Genomic DNA, 23104 nt, shown 5'->3' with positions numbered 1-23104 from the left:
CCACAGCATCCAGTTTATGTTTACAATAATTGTTCTATGACGTTTTTCTGGCATTGTTCGTTTAGGTTTCGACGTTTGGGCGCCCTAATCTGAGCTTTAGGGCGCTGATGTTTTGGCACTGGATTGTTTACCCTTGTTTGGGGTAAGTGGGGAAAAAAAAAATTTGTGTTAGGGTTAAAACTATTACTTGAGTTAGTGATGTACTTAGGGGTGTGGTTTGGTGTTGAGTAAAATGTTGTATAGGCCTGATTCTGACCATAGGTCTTATTGCGACTGATGTAGGACGTATTCTGATTTAAACATTTTTCACGACTATTCGGCATAGTCCTATTTCGGTCATATTGCGAAGTGTGTTTTTTCGAAGTTGCTGTTTGTCTTATTTCCGTCTTATGGCTGAAGTCCGTCAGAAAGGGGCGACATGTGTTTCACGGGTGGCAACAGGTGTTATTCATCAGAACACGCTGAACGAATACAAGCATGTAATTAAAATCCAATGTTAAACTTCGCGTTCACTTGCTTTGCACTTCAAAACATTGAGAATAATTGTCAACAATTACCGACCGTCACCAAAACGTCCCCCACAATAGTGATTTTAATTTTACGCGAAATATTTGCTTGAGGTGTACATCACTCCGCGATTACTGAATCGTTTAAAGTCGCACAAATGGCATTTTTATTGACGAAATTAACCATATGTTCTATATTTGCGGACCTCCCGAAATGGTTTCCCAGCTATTAGCAAAAACTGATCTTTAGACAATAATACTTTATACTTTAAAGCACCAAACGTTTAGTCAACTGTATTCTTTGCACCCTTCATTATTCAGGCTGGAGGTACTACAGTTTACGCTGAGCACGCTTACTTTGGCGAAGTAAATCAATTCATTCACCACCAAGATTGTCACAGATCATTTGACATTGTGGAAATCATTAAACTCGGTAAGGTCTCTATGTTTTAGTTAGTAGTGCAACAGTTAAAGTGCTATTATGCTGTGGCAAAACCTCCGATAGGGGCGCTCATATATTCCAGGATTGATTTGCTTATCCAACACGTTTGGTGAAAAGGACATTTAGTTCAAATTTATACGTTTTTTAACCTTCGTCTTCCTTTTGAACAAAGTGTGGCTTAAGCCGCTTAAAAGTCCTAGTATTTACTAGGTGCATTGCTAATGTGTAAGTTCAATGGCCTAGTACTATTCATCAACTTAACGTAATTAATCTTTGAAATCCACATGGGAATATACTGTAATTTTGCCCTGAAATGATATGCTAACCAAGACTGCGGTACCGTACTCATCATAACATAATAACATAACGGTTGACTTTGAAAGGATTTTAGAAATCAGTCAGCTTTATCACATTATAGTTTATAAGGCAAAGTTAGAGTTTTAACCTCGCGACTTCGATCACACTGATTGCTTAATTGACTGATGAGCTTATCCACAGGCTCAGTTGGAGCTGGTCGGGAAACGATCATAGCACCGTTGCCTATATTGTATCCTGTCGATACATGCAGCTTTATGTTGGGGAATCAACAGCCCGAATTCAGCAAGTTAGACTCACTTTGCAAAAGTAGAAAGTAGCACCTATCAACAACTTACGGCAGGGGTCGGCAACCCCTGGCACGCGTGTCAAAAGTGGCACGCGAGATGATTTTGCAGGTCACGCCAAATGGTTTAATGCGCACGTTATATCACCTTGAGAAAGTGCATCCTTTACATCACTACCACATCATTAACATATCACTAACGCTACTTAAATGGTTGCGCCCACTTTCCAGTTCGATCTTTTGGTCGTGTCACAAATCAGTGTCTTAACTGTTGTACCGTATTTGACATTATTTTTTGTGTGGTCGTTAAACTTTGTTGTTTACGATTTTTTTTTAATAAATTAAACATTGATTTAATAAATTAAACATTGTATCTCATGCGGCCCTTTGTAACAAACTTGCCCATTATTTTTTTTTCAAACCATGTGAAAATGTTGAAAATAAACGTGAAATGAGTGCATCTTCTACATAAAAATTGCTGTTTTTAACTCTTAAAGAGCTGCGATATCAGTTAACGTACATTTCACAAAAATTTTGTTTTTTGATTTAGCGCGGCAAATGTCGCACTTTTTCTAAAACCACACCAGGTTACATGTACAAGTGTGTCAAACGTAGACAGTAGACGGAGATGTGTAAAATCGTCCCTCTTTTGTAATATCATAACAAATGCTGTTGATTTCTAGTAAAACATCCGCGTTTTCTGAGGTTGCATTCCACCGGGCAAATTAGAAAGCATATCCACTTAGAAACACAAACAGGCGAAGAGGCTTATCACTGAAAACATTTTTACTTTTCATTATGAATACATTACCAGACGAAGGAGGTGCCCGTTCTGCTGCATTCTAGCACTGGTTTTAACATTGCCTATAATTGTCTCCAAAATGGGGTCGCAATGTAAATTCTGATTACTTCTTATTTAAATTGGGGTCGCTTAATTCAAAGATTGGAGACCACTGGAGAACGTGTCTGCGAGCAGTTTTCAAAGTTCCAATACACTTTTTCAAATTTCAGTGCTGGTTATACATGTGATTGCCTAATTTTGTCACTGGGTACGGCTTAACTGGCCAAGTTAGTTTAAGGTTGATCTTTTTAGTCCAATGATTAAGGCTTTAAACAACTCATTGACTGATTATTATAGTCTGTGAGAGTAACAAAAAATGTAATCTTAAAAATGGCGTGAACGAAGAGAAAGTACCAAAAAAAATATTATAATTTTAGATTTACACATTTTATTGAGACTGGTCTTTAAGATCCTCAGTGTGTCCAGTGCTTGGAAACATTTTTAAACAGTACCATGAAACCGTCTCCTTTAAAAAGGCACCTAACAAATTCTCATCCAATTATGATGAGCAAAAACTGGCGTTAAATAGACCAAACTGGAATTTTTTGACAACAACTCGTTGCCAAACGCAAGCGAACCCGTCGCATTGATTATACGTGATGTAATTTGTTACTTTCCTTATTCTAATAGATTGAGAAGTAAATCTGATATTAATCTTTGTTAAAGGGGTAAAACATACAAAAAAGGTTGAGAACCCCTGTTCTATAGGGACCTCCAACGAAGACTAAGAGGGAAACATGGCATCGCCAAAACAAAGCCAAACCATTATTATTTATTGCCCCATTTAAATGTCTTTTTCGCTAAAAATAAAATTGCCAAGCAGCAGGGCAATGATGAGCCCAAACCAAAGGGAGATTTAGCAAATGGCCAACCTCTCCAACCTCTGAAAAAAATATGTAAATAATAGTGTAACATACTAAACGGAATGAATTACGCTTAATGGGTACTGCAAGCTTCGACGCGCTTGCTATTACACAACAACGTTTGTTTATTGCTACACTACCATGAAAACGTATTCGCAAGGATTAGAAAGAATCAAAATTTTGAATTTAAACTGGAAAAAATCATGACAAAAAAGTTGCAAAACGTTTCGCTTGCGATGGTAAAACATAATGGACAATTAAAAAGTTAGTTAGTCTTTGAAAATACTGCCACAATATTTCGTGGTACCGGACATTTCGTTAATCAGCAACAGATTTCACGACAAAATCTGTTTGATGTCGTCCCCTGTAATGAACAAGTCAAACGAAACAGAACCAACTAAACGGGTTGGGCATGTCTTCTTGTTTTAAAGGAACTAAACCAATTTGCCGCTATCTCACAAGTGGAACCTACACGAAATGTTCGTGGATTTTTACTTAAAATAATTCTGACCTATCGTGTGTATTTTGACAAAATTTTGACTTTTTTTGACAAGTCAAAAAATCATAGCCCTAATAATCTGTCATCATTATTGTCTTTAGTTATGCTTTGTTATTCCGTCATATAGCGTGTTACATGGCGTCTCTTGTGACATCATAAAGCCTATATTATGCTGTACTACCTGTTATCAGCGAATTGCTCAGTTATCGATATAATTGAATGGGCGAGGTTATGTTACCTTAAATCAGCTAGGCTAGACGTTGTTTGGATGAAGTTATGCTTGAATGAGGTTGTTGTGTAGCATATTGCTTTTCATTCGGGTGTTGTACACGCCCGGGTGGACCAGAATTATTAAAGGGTGTACCACATTGATGGGGTGTACTGGGAACCTGGGGTGTACAAAATACCACATACCAATAAAGTGCTTTTCAGTCGGGTATTGTACTCCCCTGGGTGTACTAGAATTATTAAAGGATGTACCACATTGATGGGGTGAACTGGGGTGTACTGGGGTGTACAAAATACCACATACCAATAAGCCTATGGTTAGGTATCATAATAAATAAACGGGTTTATTACCACACTGACTGGTAACCAAATTTGTTTACTGCACTTTGAAAGCTTGAGTGCAAGAACAGTTTTAAATCGAAAAAGCATTAATTTGTATAACACTTGTTTGCTATGCCTGCCTCAACTGATTGTGCAAAATTACTTGCAAGAACCAATATTACTTCCCGTTTGACCAACCTTTACTATTTCCTAGACCGTATCCCAGTCAGTCCCAGCCTTACGCGACAAGCCTGTAAAGATTAAAAAATGCGCATATGTCGAAAACAATTGCGGTTCATCAGGTTTAATTTGGCCAAACTTTTTCTCGTAAAGAAACAAATTATTTAGCGGCCGTGGTGCCACGTATATACTGGATCCTATATGACCTTATAATGGTAAAAAGTCAAATAATTAAATAAACCAGAGTATTTTACTTAAAATATTTAATCCTGGCCAATAGGACTAAATTGCTGTTGGATTATTTATTGTTGTATTCTCGTTTATTTACAGATTTGGACCTAGATTTCTCAACACTCTTTGCTGCGATACATGTAACGAACTATATATAGGCGGCAATTAAGGGTAGCCTATAATTCGTAAAATGTCTTCCAACAATGAAGAACAGTCGGGTCCACCTTCAGATGGGGAAAGCACCGAACAGCAGAGCACATCGGTAAGCTTTTCTTTTAATATTTTGGATCGAAGCGCGATTTTGTTTTATTTTGAATAAAAAAAGACATTTTAATTTTATAAAAAAACTTGGGCATCTCGTTGGGTGACAAAAAACAAATTTAACAAGGTATCTGCAGGCCGTAATATATTTTATCTTACCGGCTTGTTGTCGTTTCTGCTTAGAATTTTTACTAAACCCTGAACTTTTCTACATTAATATAATTTTGGTATAAATAATAAAAATATAACATTTACTTAATAATTGATAGTCTATATCAGTGTGGTGCAACGTTTTTTCGCGGGCTAAAAACAAAATTTTTTTTATCTTGCAGGCCAATGTTTTTAAATAGCGATTCTTAGGCTTATTGCTGACAAATTATACATGGCCTATGGCAGTGGTTCCCAACCTTTTTCAGCCGCGCCCCCTTTGGTAATTTTCCTATTCCTTTCGCCCCCTACGAAAAGCAATTTGGCATTTTCAATTAAATATCACTGAAACAACTTGAAAATAGCAAAATTTGATGTCGGTCGCGCGAAGCGCGAAAAAAATTAAGTTTAATTGGTTGAATTGGCGCTAAACGTAAATTTAGGAAGCTTTTTGCATTAGGCACAAATTTCTCGTCCTCGACACATTGATTTAAACATTGCGTTATCGAGTTTCAAAAGATGTGACGACCCACAATACAACGGCAATATTGCAAAAACATTATAGTTTCGCGCAAAAAAGTTTGAGTCACCCTGATGTCATATATAAAATATGGATACAAAATAGTTTGAACGGGGGATGACTTTTATCGTTAATCTATAAGTTGGAAAAATTGTAATTAAATAGGGCCGTTTTACCTCCGATGATATGAAACATGCAATGGCACTCAAAGAGACTCGGGCTAAAACATAGCCAAGAAAAGTGGAAAAGCAAGATTTGCGCGAAGCGTGAAATTTTTTGCAGTTTCTATGTTAAAATTGGCAAAAAACGGAGTTTGTAACCTACGGCACTGTAGGAGTGGTGTAAAACCAAAACAAAACCATTAGAATCATTGCAGAAAACTACTAAATCACAAAGGATCATTTACGAAGTATTTTTGTCGATTACAATAACAAAGAAACAGAAATTAAAGTGATATTGCTAGATTGCAGCAAAGCTGACTATCAGTTCGCGGGCCAAAAAAGCGAAACTCGCGGGGCAACTTTGGCCTGCAGTTGGACCACACTGGTCTATAGGATAACCAGATGTGGATCCAGTATTTGTGTATTGTCGGTGTAGAAAAATTTCCGGGGCCACGTTACAAAGTAACAATATCACGTTATAAAACAATTACCCTTAAATCCCTGTTCTTCTTAAAACTCATAATATGCCTCTGAAATGGAGTCTAACCAAAAATATGCGTTAAATTGATTCAAATTTGCAAAACTCTCTGTTTAAAATGTTACGTTGCGCGTTAGTTATATATAATAGATTCAATAGTTTAAATTTGTTAAAATAACCTTATTTATTGCCTAAAATAGAAATTGCATTTTGTGCAGTTTATGAGTTGGTAGTCGAGTACCGGCACTACCACATTGCATCGGGTATCGACTCCGATCTGTTATTATCAAACATCCCTATCTATGAGTTACATGGCGCAACATGCCACAGCACTCCAAGCGCCGTTGGGCTGAATAGATTAATTAAAAAGGGACCATTGTCCTTTGAAGGAACCATACTGTAGCAGAACGGATAAAAGTTCGCGCCCAGCGAGAAAAATTTATCTACGCAAGTTAAAGCAAAACTGTAGTCTATTGGTGCCATGTCCTGGTGCCCCTTTGATCCGCACCAGCATCGTATTTTTTTGCAAGTTATTTTCCGTTTTCATACCCGTGAAAAAAGTTATTTGTAACTGGTCAGTCTGCCGCCCAGAGACGGTTTAAGAGACACGTGGCCATGCCCCCCCAAAACTGCATATTTTCCCTTTTTCTAGTATGTAGCCCATATTTTGGTAAAATCGTTTTAGCCCAAAGGCGCCGTGCGTTTTATCGCAGTTTTGCAAACTTGAACGATATAAAGAAGGTTTTTCGGTTGCGCGAACCGGCCCGATTTTTGTAATGCAGCCTTTTTATTGAAAGTAGCACATCGAAACCTAAACCTAATAAAATAAACAAATTGTGGTTCTAAAGTTACTTCTTCATGACGCCACGTTTAGATGTAGCTTAGTGACGTCATCCCTGAAAACACACACACACAAAAAACGCAAACAAAATATCCTCCGCGCCTGCACTTGGTTGAAAACCTTTAAGTTATTTTACGGACAATTTTTTGCCTGCCGAACTTTTTCCAATAATTAGATTCCATAACAATACGCCCTTCTATTGTCCAATAGTAACACTTTATTTGTTAAATCAGTCAATCTGGAGTCATTCCAGTGAACTTCATTGGTTGTGAAGTCAATCTACCTTACACTTACCAAAACTAAATTCAATGTTGCGCTAATTGCTGTTAACCTGTTTAAGTATGCAGGTATTGCGACTACAGGAAACGACATGTTTCGGTATATTACAAATCTTGCGTAGTTCAACTCTTAATGTAGAAGCCTTTTAACACGCCTTTTTCTGGTCATTCACACTAACTTTACAATAATAAGTATATTTGGGATTCTAGCATGAAAAACTTTTCTCTCGCTATACGGGACAACTAACAAAGTTTTATAAATTTGGCGTCAGACCTATAAAGAATACTAATAGGCCAGTAAACAGAGTAGAAAACTCTAGCAAGTTTAAACAGAAGTTTTTCTGTTAATTTGTAACTGATCCCCTGTAAAAGATCTAAAGACGTCATGCATCTTCGTTATTGGCTACAGCATTTAGTGTCTATGCATACACTCGAGATTGGTCTCAAATTAAAGAATATACCGCGGGTATCAAAATTAATTAGACCGATTGAGTTAGCCTAAGTTATGACGTCGTGAAAACGTCGTAAATTGGGTAAAATTGCAATTTATCGTACGCATTTAGCGCTTCTTAATTCAGCTACGTGATTTGTAGTAGGCCTATACCGAAACCTTTCGTTTCCTGTAGTCGCAATACCTTCATACTTAAACAGGTTAACAGCAATTTGCGCAACTTTGAATTTAATTTTGGTAAATGTAAGGTACGAAAGCTTAAAGTTCTTTCCATGAGTTAGGGAACAACTGTTTTGGGGAACAATTAAATCTATTCACGAACACTTTTTTTCCGCCTTTTAATTATACTTTAATTGTTATATTCAGGCTGGAGGCACTACAATGACCTTCATTGGTTGTGAAGTTTACCAATATTTTCATCACCAAGATCGTCACCAATCTTTCATCACTTCAGAAATCATTCAACTCGGTGAGGCCGCTTTGTTTTGATTTGTTATAAAACGGAAGCTTGTGCTGGTTGAACCCGTTCTAACGCGGCCTGTTATGGCAGTGGGCGGCTAGGTTCCTAGCTGCGTCACACGCTGCCTCTGCTTTTAAGTTGTAACACCGATCGTTGTCGAAGTTTTCACAAAAAATATAAAACGAATTACTTTAAGTGAAGCAATCAAGAACAGTTTTAAAACCGTGACCGTATAGCCCAGTGCTTGTCAACCTTTTGTGGAACAGTACGCACTTTTGCGCTTACTAAAGAACTTGTACACCCCAGCAAAAACTTTGAACTTTTTTTGTTTAGCTTTTGCCATTGTATGAGCTGCGCATCGGACACAAATAAATATGTTGCGCTCCACTAGCAAACCGTTTCGACCGCAGCAACTGGCTGAGTTTTAACGCAATACTCATAAACCATTCAAAAAGCAAAAACAAAATGACTAAAAACTAGTAAAACTACATTAATAAGTATAGCAAACATAATAGTACCTACATCGTTTATGACGTTACAGTGCATGACAATTAATGGTGCGTCATGCCTGTGATCGACTGTTTTGGTACTGCTCATAAATGCTACAAAACAAATTATTATTAAGAGTACAATATTTAATAATTTTTTAGGGGCCTTGGGCCCTATGACCCCCCTGGCTACGCCTATGGCAGGCACACATCCACTCCTTTGCGACCAATCTCTTTGAAAGTTGCGTGATACTTTTTTTGTCCACGTCTAAGCCAGTCGTTCTTAACCTTTTGTAACCTAACCCCTATGTTATTCTGCAAGCGTTCGTCCAATCCCAAATTTTCGCTCAGTATTGGTTTCTTCTTCTTAGCACAGTGGTCGGCAAGCTGTGGGCGGCGGACCAAATGTGGGCCGCGAGTTGCTTTTGAATAGCGTAGTGTTATAATGTAGTTGTGAACCGCGTGATAGTCGTACTAAGTACTTTCATTGCACTTTATTTTAAAAATCGTGTGGCATAGAATTTTTAAATTGACTCAGCTTGGAAAGGCCCACGTGCCAAATGTGGTCCTGGGAGCCAGTCGAACTATATTTTTTGCCAACCTAAACTGTGTGTATCAGTAATTGAAAAATTTTTCGCGGTTTGCGCGTTTATTCGTCGTTTTATAGTATGTTTTACATTATGATATGGCAGTGTTCGCCGTGTAATACATCAAGGCGCCGTGTAATATTTCACCTTAAAATAAAATATCCTAAATCCGCCACTTAAATTATCCTAAATCCGCCACAGGACGTGCTCACCGAACCCTTGAAACAGTTGCGTCGAACCCCAAGGGTTCGATCGAGCCCTGGTTAAGAACCACTGGTCTAAACTAATGCAAACTTTTTACATCTGGAACAGGTCTGCCTTTATTTATGACTTCAACTTTAGATTGAAAGTTTATTTTAAAAAAATCTCAAAGCTTAGGTACTAAATTTTCCTCAAATTTAGTTGGGACGTCACAATTGAGGCATGCCTCAAATCATAGCTAAATATTTATATTTGCATTATAATGGCCGAAAATTTATTTTCGGGACATATCTTGTTTTTGCTCGAATTCTTTTATGGTTTGTTTTAGACCGTTTTTTGTCAAGTTTACAGTGAAACTATTATTCGGAGAGATTTCAAATGCCCCGACACGACGGAGGCTTATATTTAGATAAGCTTTTAAGGGTTTAGAAGTCTATTTACCCAGAGGCATTAAGTTGGGGGTACAAACTGCAAACAAAATATGACGTCATCGTAAAATTAGTCTTAGCTCTGTACTCCTCTCTAGCGGCGGCAATATTTCCTAAAAAGAATGTGGTTGAAACGGCACCGGTTATGCAGACTGTCTCGCGTTAATACGCGATAAAGGGAAACAGATTTCGCCAAGGGAGTACATTCTGCTTTAAGAACGCCAGACTCAAGTATGGCAATACTTACAGCCGAAACCTAAACATATTTCCTGCCATCCGCTATTTTATGCAATTATGAAAACTGTTCATTATGATTTTAAAAGCCTTTAGATTTGTGTATTTTTATTTTTATCATTACTACACTAGGCAAACCACAATATAATTAATTCTTTGAAATGTATCACGTCTCTCTAAAAAACACGAACTACGGTATGTAGCGGCTACGGTATGTTATGGATTGTACACTAAAAGCTAACATTGTATAACCTTGTAGCCCTAGTATGATTTAGCTCGTTGCGCCATTCTATGATTTACAAAATTCAACATTGTATCTCATGCGACTCTTTGTAACAAACTTGCCCATTCTGGTTAGAATGTTTAATTAAGGCAATAGGTGGAAAATGATTTTTAAATGTAAAATCATTTTTTCAAATGAAATATCAGCATAATATGTCAATTGCAGGCTTGCGATTTTAGAAAATTAATTTTTGAAATAAAAATAAAATTTATAAGCGTCGTTCATCCATTATGTCACAGTTGGGCGCACAAGCGTATGACGTGCCGCAGCTGCAGGCTGGTGGAGTAGTTTCTACTGTTCTGCTGCGGTAGGAAATAATCTCTGGTTGGCTGCATTATTTAACTGGTGACTTGTCGCCCTAAACAGACACCGCGTAAAGCAATCTGATTTCTGTTTATTGTCGCGTACAAACTGCAGTGATGAGGTTCTAGTAATCTCCAATGCAGACAGGGAACGAAAGTACGTAGTGAATAGTGAAACATACCAAACGAAAGGAAGGCTACGCTTATTCGGAACCGGAACCTTTTACGCGCTTGCGATTACACAACAACGTTTATTTATTGCTACACTACCATGAAAACATAATTATTCGCAAGAATTAAAAAAATGTAAAATTTTGAACTTTAAATGAAAAATTTATTTACACAAAACCTGCAAAATTTTTCGCTTGTGATGGTAGAAAATATTGGGCAAATATAAAACGAATTTAGTCTTTGAATATAACGCCACAAATTTTTGTGGTCCTAGAAATTTCGTTAGGCACCAACAGGTTTAACACCGAAACCTGGTAGAAATCAGCCCACGTAATAAACAAGTCCTATCGAAACAGAACCTATCTAAGTGGTTAAGCTTGTGATTTTGTTTTAAAATAACTAAATTAGTTTGCCGCAATCTTACAAATAAAACCTGCACTAAATGTTTTATAAATATAAAGAGCAGAATAATTTAACTTTTAACCAAAACACAAACTTCAAAGAAAATTACAATCTTCATTACCAAGATTTACATTTAAAACGCAAAGTCTTGGCATAAGTCATCTCAAAAGTCGAATATTGGACAAGATTAAATATAAGTATCAGTGTGTAGTGCAACTTTAACATTGTGTACAGCTTTAGACTACAATTTCGCTAGCCATAATGGGTTAAAAGGAAAAAACTGCGAAGGCTGTCTCGCGCTAATAAGAAACAAAGTGGCACTTTGATTGCAGCGAAACAGATTACGTCAAAGCGTTGTATTTTGCTTTAAAACGCCAAAATCCAGTATGCCAAACAAATACGCAGACAAACCTAAACGTCTTCCTGGCCATCAGATGTTAATATGCAATTATGAAAAATGTTTAATATGTTTCCATAGGCCTTTAGATTTCGCAGTATAACCAGTTGTTTGGAATGTAAAACGCCACCTTGAAATTGTGTGCGCAAAATTTTTATTTGAATAAACAAATACGGAATACGATAAAAAACAGTCTAATAAATTCCTTGACTAAAATCTTACAGTTTTAAGAAGGATATGTAATTTTTGAAACTTTGCAAAAATATTTTTGACTATAATTTTTGACTATAAATAGTAAAACCAATCATCTATTTATACAATGAAGATGATAAAATGATTTTATTATCACAAGTGAACAAAACAAAATCGGTCGTGGAATACTATTTACTAGCTTGGCAATATTTTTTACATATCCGATGATAAAAAAGTTGTGACGTTAAGTGATTTGAAGCTCTCTACACCTACCTAGCGACAGTAGCAACATATCTCCCATAGTGTTCGCCAATATGCTATTTATGTAAATCAAATCGCTAGTAAACCATAAAAATGATACTACGAATCCCTTTTTTGTTTTTCATTGGTTAACAATCCAACAATCGGGTGGTTTTATGGCAAATTAACACAAAAATTTGATTAATAAGAGAGTGGTAATTGGTCTTGATTCGAATTTAGACCAGGAAAATAATCAAGAAGCTTGTAGATTTTTGTGGTTTGGGCCCAAGGGTTGGGGTTTTTTTTGAAGGGTGGGTAAAAGAAAATTAAAAATACTGTTTGGTTAATGAAATATTTACTCCTGGGTGGAGACTGTTTTTGTTTATTGTTTCAGGGGCATCAAACATATAGTTTTTTAATTGATTGTAGTTTTTTTATTAATAGGGGAAAATATGTTTTTTTATTTGGTTTGAGGGCAAGGAGGAGAGTGGGTTAAATCAATAAACGTTTTTTGTTGAAAATATATTTGCATTTACGTCGGAACGGATGGCAGAGAATTTTCGGCCCATATCTGTTTTTGCTTGCAGAAACAAGTCAAGAAAAAATTTTGGGATTTGTAGATGTCCACCAAAAGTTCTTATGCATCTGTAAAGTCATAGGCGAAGGCAAGACATATTTCGGCCAAGAGAATGTAGCCTACAACTTAATATAAACCGTAAAACGAGTAAACCAAAGTGTAATATATAATATTACAAAAATTAACCTGGTAAATAACCTTGTTTATAATGACCGAATTATTAAACCACCCATGAAAATAAGACCCTGAAAAATATCCCCTGACAAAATATAGAACAACCGCAACCCTGTCAAGTTATATGGGCCAAAAATTTATTTTCGGGACATATCTTGTTTTTGCCGTTGTTATATGGGCCGAAAATTGATTTTCGGGACATATATTGTTTTTGCCGCTATTTATATGGGCTGAAAATTTATTTTCGGGACATATCTTGTTTTTGCCCGAAAATGTTTCAGACTGATTTTTGTCGGAAGCTTGATAGAAAAAGTATACATCGTAGAACCTTTAAATTTTCAAACATGGCTTAGAGTGGTATGAAGGTGCGATGTCGAGGTTTGTGAGGCTGCACACCCACTGGCCGTTGATTGGGGGGCAAAAACCTGAAATATTGCGTTTTAGCTCTCTGTAGCTAACGACTGCCATCTAGCAGCAGAAAACCTCCATACAGAATTCGTTCATATTCGCTTGCTTTGCCCAGCTCGTGAAGTGACGAAGCGACAAGAGGCCTGCTGCGCTTTATTGTCCCGCGCGTAAGACTTTCATTGTGACTCGTCCAAAACTGGGCGCGTGCGACTTGCATTTTAAAAAGAGGCTTCTCTTTCGTAAAATTATTCAATGCTCTTAAAAAAACATATTTTACCGCCGCAAATTTAAATGCGAAATCTGGTGGCAATGTACACCTCTCTATTTGCACCTGTTTTGCATGTTACTCCAATCCAACATATCAACACCAGGCCTACACAACTTAAAATTGTGTGCTGATATGTTGGAATAGGGTAACTCTAAATCGTATTTCATTTTATTGTCGCGGTAATACACAAAGAGGTGAGGCCGTGAATAAACTTTCACCCACCGTGCAATTACCGCAGGGAAGAAAGCATTGCGAGTATAGGGATGTGTAAAGCAGAATGTCGGCGACACATTTATAATGCTTGGATTAAATGCGGCGTCAGCGTTTTTTCGGGCGACCAATACTTCGCGATAAGCTTCGCCCCATAATCAAGTGTCAATAGGGTCTTATTGGGTGAGCGAGCGTCTAGCGCTGGGGTGGGCATTTAGTTTGTTACTGCAGGACACGCGAGAAACATCAAGTGTTGTGGTAGAGTCACCTCTAATTGGGGAACAAAAACAATGACGTCATCGTTTTAGTCCTTTACAGCTATTTACTCCTATCTATAGCGGCAGAAAAACTTTAACAGAGTATGCGTTCATATCACTTGCTTTATTTAGCTCGCAAAACGACGGCGGCTGGCATCCTGCTGTGCTTCATCATCCCACAGCAAAATAACTTATTGCTCTTACCGAACAGCATGTTTTACTGTCTCAAATTTAAATGCGAAACCTTAGGGCAGTGTACACCTTTCCGTTTGCACCTGTTTCGTATCTTACTTCAATCAAACATATCAACACCAGGCCTGCACTACTTAAAATTGTACAAGGGCGCAGCGAGCAAACTACTCAAGTTTATTGCATTTTCAGCTACGACGTTACGCAGTCACGTCATAACCTGGTGCCTTACAAAAATAAGTCTTAAGAACACTGCGTTTATTTGGTTTAAATTTGCCGAATTTTTGATTTAAAAGGTGGCGTAGTAGGCACATAAAAGAGGTTTGCATATTGCTCGAAACAAAAGATTTACACTCTCTTTTAAAACTGATTGCATGGACCAATGCATGGTAAAAATTTACCGAATAAAATTGGCAAAAATGAAGCAAAATGATAGGTGGTAAACCGTTTTAAGAGAACGATTATCAGAGTGGCTTTTTAAATATGTTAGCTGGCCAAAATTTAATAACATGGCCGTACGCAATATCTACGCAAATTCTATTTAACAAATATAGTTTTCGATCATTTCCCAATTACCTCGCCGTATTTCAATTTATTTTTGCGGTAATGCATAAAGAGGCAAGGCCATGTATTAAAGTTTCACCAATCGTAGAAAACAGGGAGGCATTGCGAAAGGCTTCATTTATTATATGACGTTGGGGGGGGGGGGGGTTAAGCGGCACAGATTAAATGAATAAATAAAATATTTTAATTTCAAAATGATTCTGAAATTAGTTTTGCATAGTTTTTACCAAACTAACGTATTTAAAAAAGAATCCCTGGCAACTAACCTTTTCGCTTCTAAGCCATAACTTAGAGCGGAAAGTTTTCGGCCCATATCTGTTTTTGCTTGCAGAAACAAGTTGAGGAAACTATAGAACATGCAACGCATATGCTGAACCACGAACCAAAGTGAAAATAATAGTATTTAGAAAAAACTCGCTATTTTTAACGGTCCACTACCAAAAAATAGAAATAAGCACTAAACCGTGAAAATATATCCTCCCAAAAATTATACAACAACCGCAACCCCGTCTAGTTTTTTTTACAGTCAATTTTTTTGTGGCTCATTTTGACAACGAAAACAACTTAGTTGGCACATGCAATTTCACAACTGTTAGATAGCCTTTGAAAGTTGTTTCTAATATAAAATTTTTGTACCCAAGAATTAAGGGGTGAATGAACTTTGCACGCGCGGGACAAAAAAACGCAACAGAAAGCAAGCCGCTTCGCGACCTGAATAAAGCAAGCGATATGAACGAAATATGTATTGAAGATTTTCTGCCGCTAGAAAGGAGTATATAACTGTAAAAGAACTAAAACGATGATGTCACAGTATTGACTTTTGTCCCCCAATTAGAGGCGCATAGGGGTGGAAGACAAAATTGTTAAATATTTTTTAATTATAAAGACAAATTATAGGTTTGCTTTGCAGCAACATGTTGACAAAGACCACTGGCAACCTATCTTGTAAAGTTCACAATGTCCAACTAATAACGCGCAACTTCGAGCCACATGCGCTTTTGCCTGCTAAAGCACTGAAACAGAAAACACAACATTTGGAGAATATGGACACTGACAAATACGACCCGTTGAAAGAATATAGATTAACTAGGGAATACCCCTGGTAAAATATAGCGGAACCGCACTATACCCCCTGGTATAATATAGTAGAACCGCAGTCGCACTATACCCCTTTGATATAATATAGTAGAACCGCGCTGTACCCCCCTGGTAAAATATACAAAAACCGCACACCCTGTCTAGTTCTATGTTTGGTTTTGCACTGGCAACCAGGGCTACAGAGTCGGTTAAAAACAATCCGAGTCCGACTCCGGCCAAATGTGCAATTTCATGGGGTACCGAGTCCGGCTCAGACTCTACAGCAGTGGTTATTAAACTTTTATTTATTTCGCAGCACAAATTAACAGAACAACAATATAGTAACTTTACTATATGCTATCTCTCCAGTGTGAATAACAGGTGTTGTTAGTGTGCAACACTTCAAAAAATTCAGTTGAGGAATGAGATATGTATGAGTAAAGAAGAAAATAAGTGATATACAATTCTGACATTGTATAGTAGGGGTTATTTTCGTGACGTCATACTGACGCTTGCCACGTCAAATATGTATCTTCCTAAGGGTTTTTCAAAGCGACGCTATGCTCAAATAGTAAGATAGGAAATCAAAAAATTGAACAAAATTGGTCTTTTGTAGTAGGTGTGGTAGATCCATACCGCAAATCTATACAAAGTATGAAATCACTCTGAATTGTGTTTCAAAAGTATAACACCAATGATTAGAATGCAACAACCAGGCATGATATGATTAGTTTCGTATGCTATACACTTTTAGCGTACCAGAAGGCTATAGTCAAGTTATGGACTGATCTCAACTAAAGGAAAACATGTCGTTAAACGAGGCATATCCAAACCACTTATTTAAAACTGTATTTTTAAGAATAATTTGACAAATTCAGACACATTTATCATTGCTGAATATTTGTTTTTCCAATATATAACAATCTGGAAAAAGCCTACTATCTGACGCCTACATATTAATACAAATATAAAAAAGAAATTCCTTACATAAAGGGCACAGGAGTTTATAACTGTCACCAAAGCATTACATTGTAATCTGTTCTATGCGTTGTAGATGAAACATTACGACAATCACTGAAGGAAAACATTGATGTTGTCTTTGGATCGCAAAGAATCGAACCGGTTCTGCTCGATGTTATTCAAACAAAACAAAAAACTCAAGAAAAATTCGGCATCAGTGGGGGTTTATTACGTCACAAACACGTTACTAGTGACGCAACATTCCTTACCGTCGAAAATATATTTCCTTCTGCAAAGCGAAACGCCGAAACGCAGTCGGAATTGGAATGCAACAACCAACCTGCAAAACGTAAATTTATCCAAAAACATGGCAACGTTGTGGGTGTGGTTGGTATTGCTGGAATTGGCAAATCTACTTTTGGAAAGCAATTCTTACAGCACATTAAGAGCACACGTGAGAGGAATGGCGACTGTTATCTATTTCTTATCTTTCTTCGTGATTTCGACTTCAGCATCCCCATCTCCATTCTCCAGCTCCTGCTCCGATCTGCTCTTCCTGAGTGGGAATATAGTCCAGAAAGCGACAAGCAACTTCTACAACGTATCAGTAAATCACCCAATACTTACATTGTGTTTGATGGTTTGGATGAAGCACGACTTCCAAATCTTTCCGAAGCTCCATCTGCTATCGGCTTGTTCGATAAGGCGACTCCTGACATAATCTTCAAGAATATTCAAAACGGTCGTGTGCTTTCTGATGCTCACAAGATGCTCATATCACGACCAGGATCATATGACGACCTCTATCATCTGTGCAAACCTATCTTCACAGGCTGTGTAGTTGGGTTGGGTGAAGAATCTCAAGATTTATTGATTCGCAGAAATTTACCAAACGAAGAGGAGTGTAATAAGGTTTTAAATGCTTTGGAGAAAAATCCTTCAGCCAATAGCTTGTGTTTTATTCCAGTGTTTACCAACCTAGTGGTGTCATACGCTCAAGATTGTGGTTCGGATATGGAAGGTTTCTCCATTACAGATATATTTACTTCCTTTGTTATTCGCTGCTTTCAATATCCACATTCAGTTCTGGAACCAAATGATTTGCTTAAGCTTTCACAACTAGCACTAAATGGTATGCTTAAGAACGAGCTCGTTTTTCAATCTAGAGATCTGATAAGTTGCGGAGTGAACGCTAAGGCTTGGGAAGAATTCATCAACCTTCAATGGAAATTCAGCGATTTGCATTCTAAGATTCTAGAAGGCGATCGGAGTTACTTCTTCTCCCATCTTCTATGGCAGGAATTCTTTACTTCTTTGCACTTAATGTTTGTCACAGACATGGACGGATTCATAGGAATCCTTGAGGATTTAGAGGAGAAAGAGTGGGAGATGGTTTTGCGCTTTCTCTTCGGCCTCATCAACCCAAAAGTCCTCGACAAACTCACATCTCTCATTCCTTCATTGGAAGCATGTGATTTCGAAAGAAAGAAAACCGTGCTGATGAAAATGTTCACCAGAAAGATTACCGAGTCTAAATGGGAATCCTTCTTAGATTATCCAGTGCATATCGATGCTTATTTTGATTTCGAATCTTTAGATGTTCTGGCCGAATTTGGATCTCGTGACGATAATGATTCACTTTTTACACTTTGCAGTTTAGCTCACGAATTCAGGTGTGGTGAATTCACGAACTGCCTTGCCACTTTTCTCCCAGATAAAATTTTAATCTCAGGTGTAATTCTTCCGAATCACGTGACAAGTCTTTGTTACGTGTTACGTGCAACTGACAGGCAAATATCGATCAATATTGGGGTTTATATGGAACGAGCAACTTTCACGGAAAATGGATTACGTCATTTTTTTGACGGAATATCAACAACTCACCATCAGGTTAAAACGTTTGACATCTTTATTTTTGTTGTTTATGCAACTATTTTCTTGTTGATTCTAGGTGATTAAGTGTTGCTTTGAAAACACTAAGATAACAACTCACGAAATCGACGAAATTGTTTCTCATGTTCCACATATGAAAGAACTTGTGCTGGGGTTTTGCGAACTTTCATGTGAGAGCATCAGAAAAATACTGGAATCCATCAAACTACGAACAAATTCAGTACGTCTAGCCACAGAAGTACATGATAAATTATATTTTTCGTATTTGTATGATATTGTTATACTGTTTGCGTAATGGCATTTTCGGAAAGTCTAACTGGGGTCGCGGTAATTATTCGTTTGTCTGTTGTTATCTAAAAAAAGGCGAACATATGCAGGATATTGCAATTGAGCCGTTTTGTAAGACATTTACGACTGTTATCCAGGCGAAGACTAAACATTTTCCCTGGATAATTGCAAATAGCCTATATTTTTTTACATTTGAAAGGCAATCAAAATGAAAGCTTTGCTTTTTAAAGTAAACCTTTCAATTGCTCAATATAACTTTTAAACGCCATTTTGTTTATTTAAAACTTAGTTACATTATACAGACTAAACGCTGCACACTTTGCATGATCATTGATGACTTTTGATGTTTTACCAGCTGCAAAGAAACTGTTCTAGCTTACCGATTTTAATTCTTATAGTCTGCGCCTAAAAAGTGCATTAAGCCTTAATTATGTTAAACGCTTTTTCCATTTAGAACCAGGTAGTGAAACCGAACCCAAACCAAATTGTAATTTTATTTTTTTTTTCGTTTTGTAAGATTTTAGAGAACCGAACAGGAACTCAATCGAATATTTCAAAAGAACCTGAACTTTTATCTAACCCGAACCTGTAAGGAAATCGGTTCACTCCAGCATGACGTTATAACTTGTATTTTACAGAGTCAAGTCATGCTATTTTCGAACTTTTATGGAAAAAAATCACATTTTTCGAAACCACGTTGCTTTTTAATTTTTTAGGTATTTTGTGATGAGCTGTTTGCTTTTTAATACGCCACGAAACTCGGATTTCATATAAGTTATAATTCAATAGTTATTCTCCACATTTATTTATACACATTTTTGGATTTAGCGTAACTTAAATTGAATTCGAACCAGATTTTTATAAACCGGTTTTGAAATAACCGTGGTCGAACCGCAGGGCTGAACTGAAACTTTTAAATGCAAAATGCTTTACGTTTATTGTATTTGTAACCTCTTTTGGAAAATTACACACATTAAGTAAAGTTATAGCAAAAATATTTAGTGTTTTCCTAAATTTTTCAATAGGAAATACGGTTAAAAATTAATGGAACTCATTCCGTCGCTGAAAATCCATTTGAATTAACTTAGGTCTTATATGCAAAAGTCACGTAAAAATACATATCTCTTGTAAAAAAAACAACAAAATGCAAAATATTTTTCCTTAAAAAATAAGGACAAATCTATTTAAACGATGACATATGGGAGCCCTAACGGAAATGGCATTGATTTACCAAAGTCATAAAAACACACTTTTTGTGTTAATCGGATGTGTACAAGACAACCCGAACAAGCCATTTATTCCTGTTTCTCAACTAAAAATGCGACCCACATTAATCTTTATCCACCTTTTTTTCCGTCAGATTGACATCCTTGAATTGACTGGCCACAATCTGGGTGATGCTGGCGTCACACTCTTATGCCAATGCCTTGATAAGATTGAAAGACTTGACCTGGAGCAGTGCAATATTACTGGCGACCAAGTTGAGTGTCTGGCAACGAAACTGCTTGAATGCAGAACTGCGGTAATATTATCTTACTCATTTTGCAATCAGGTATTCCTTTAATATATACTTAAAATACGGTACCAGTACGTAATTCTTTACCGTAGCAAGACAAGAGAAACTATTGGTGAGGTTGTTATACATTTTGTCGGGTGGTATATCTTTTATTTCGTTAGCCTTGTATCGTTAGTTTGTCAGTGCCAGCGGACCGGTATAATAGCTTCATTTACAATTATAAATTTAAAAAATTTCTCATTAGTGTTTTGGTTTAGGGTTCATATAGTGCTTGATACAATTTAGCATGACTTGTTTTTGCAAGCAAATTAATATTTCACAAAAAGAATAATTTTTATTTTTTTATCCCTCTTCCCAAATAACCATCCCGGACCTCTGCATCTCGCCAAAGAAATACAACTTGTATAAAAAAACATATTTTAATTTGGATCTCCTGACCAAAACACTTACTTAAGCCTTAAGACCGAAATAAGAACAACATCAACATCGGAATAAAATACATTTCGGAAGAACATCAAAATAGGACTAATACCTAATAGTCGAAATCACGTCTCAATCGGAATAAGTCTTAAATCCGTCGTAATGAGACCTCAATGACAATATTCAGGCCTATGCAACTTTTTACCTGACCCCGAACCCCACCCCTAACTACATCACTAACTCCCCTAATAATTTAAACACAAACTCAATCTGTAACACCAAAACATGGGCGTCCAAACGTCGACACAAAAACGGTCGATGCCTGACCGACAAACCCTGATCGTCCCATACCATCTCCGTACAGTTTCAGGTGCTGTTTTCGCAATTTAGGCCTTATTACGATTAATGTTGAACGTATTTCAACTAGTTTAAATCTTATTCTGTCGTAGATGTATATTAAAACATAATTTTGATATCCAACCTAACAAAAAAAACTAACCCCTATCACAAACTGCCCCTCGGTCAAAAAAATCTCATAACACCCATACGGAAAATAAAATAATGATAAATATTTTGAACCTATCGCCTGAAAATAAATCATCGGTCAGTAAAATACAAACTATTATTGTAGTACAGGGGTTTACAACCGGTCAAAGATAAAAAGCCGCATTTTTTATACAAAGAACCACACCTTACACATTTACAGAAATGAATGTAACTTCATTTTTTCTTTCTTAGTTACATACAGCGTAACTTTGCTTCGCTTTGAACTTATTATAAATGTTTCCCACTATCCAATATTGCGTATAGGCTACCTAAGTCAATTATTTATTCACAGTTGCATAGTACTCTATTGTTTCTTCACAGTTAAAGCCATTTGGGAAATGTATACAATGCAAGCATTTTTACATACGGTATTTTTACGTTTTTTAAATTAAAATTCGTTTATAATAATTACAATATTATAACGACATAAAACGTAATTAACTTTTTCGTTTAAAGATGCGTATGTTTGGTTTGTCTGGAAACGCAATTGGTTCAAGAGGTGTTCACTTTATTTCGACTTGCGTACACAATATTGAGGATCTACGGCTGGACAATTGCGGCATCACAAACTCTGGATTAAAATATTTGACGAACGCGATCGCAAAACTAAAGAAGCCGGTGAGTTCAATATACATATTTAGTGTATAAAATTGTGTAAAAACTTTAATTTTTTAACGTGGCCACCATATTTCCTGAACAACATTTTGTGCATAACTTGAGCCGAGGAAAATAAGTATTAAAATGGTGTTTGCAGATGAAGGTACTGGATATTAATGACAACCCACTTGGAGATGAAGGAGGCGAACTACTGGCCTCATGCGCTCACAACATCCAGGTTTTGTATTGTGGTGGTTGCGGGATATCGAATGACGTCATGCAAAAAATCAGATTACCCCTTTAAGCTGTGGTACGTCACTTCATACATCATGGCGCTTATTTGACTTCTTATCTGCGAATTTGTTTTATTTAAGGCTCAAGAACCAGAAATCCCAGACAGTATTTGAAAATGGAAAAAGTGCGATATAGTGTGATTCATGAACAGGCTACTACGCTCCGAAGTGACTGAAATCCCCCAATAAGTCGCACGAAAATAAGCACGAACAGCTTTCCAGCCTTTCCTGGAAAATATAATGGCTGTATAAATATATATAACAATATTTTGGTTTCTGACACCGTTGCGATCAGGTGGGGAGTGAGACAAGGCGACCTGCTAAGTCTCACTTTCTTGCCGGTCGGCATTGACTTCATTTTAAAAAGATCCAGGAAAATATCGCATTTTCCACCCCTACAGCCCCTATTCGTAAATCACCCAGGCTTGCCGCATACGCGGACGGCGTTACCTTACTCTTTTTACACCCCACTATAACTATACCAGCACTTTTCGCAACCCTATTTAAATTTGAAAATATAACGGATTACACTAAAAGAAAGCAATACTCGGTCTGTTCCCCCTCATAAAACGTCCCTCGGGGAAACTGAATATCAATATATCCACTTATTATCCTAATGGGTGACCCAACCCA

At 37.0% G+C, this 23104-nt stretch overlaps 1 protein-coding gene across 1 annotated transcript; it reads left to right on the top strand.

The window, feature by feature from the left end:
* The first annotated feature begins 4902 nt into the window (after positions 1–4902).
* On the top strand, positions 4903–22482 carry LOC146138663 (NACHT, LRR and PYD domains-containing protein 3-like). Its single transcript, XM_083394645.1, has 7 exons — positions 4903–4974; positions 8216–8318; positions 17013–18652; positions 18870–19031; positions 20460–20621; positions 22038–22199; positions 22336–22482. The coding sequence occupies exons 1-7, from the start codon at positions 4903–4905 to the stop codon at positions 22480–22482; spliced, it is 2448 nt and encodes an 815-aa protein (XP_083250771.1).
* Positions 22483–23104: the final 622 nt, after the last annotated feature.

The sequence above is a fragment of the Ascidiella aspersa genome, chromosome 7 (genome assembly GCF_963924565.1).
Source record: "Ascidiella aspersa chromosome 7, kaAscAspe10.2, whole genome shotgun sequence".
In the NCBI taxonomy this organism is placed as follows: domain Eukaryota; kingdom Metazoa; phylum Chordata; class Ascidiacea; order Phlebobranchia; family Ascidiidae; genus Ascidiella; species Ascidiella aspersa.
Note: the sequence above shows the minus strand (reverse complement) of the source record. Positions and strands in the feature narration are given on the sequence as shown.

Bases quoted from the DNA above. Each gene is read 5' to 3' on its own strand.
- LOC146138663 (XM_083394645.1), top strand. From the start codon at position 4,903: ATGTCTTCCAACAATGAAGAACAGTCGGGTCCACCTTCAGATGGGGAA. The intron at 18,653-18,869 runs GTAATTCTTCCG...TGTTGATTCTAG, and splicing joins ATAAAATTTTAATCTCAGGT to GTGATTAAGTGTTGCTTTGA. The intron at 19,032-20,459 runs GTACGTCTAGCC...TTTTTCCGTCAG, and splicing joins TCAAACTACGAACAAATTCA to ATTGACATCCTTGAATTGAC.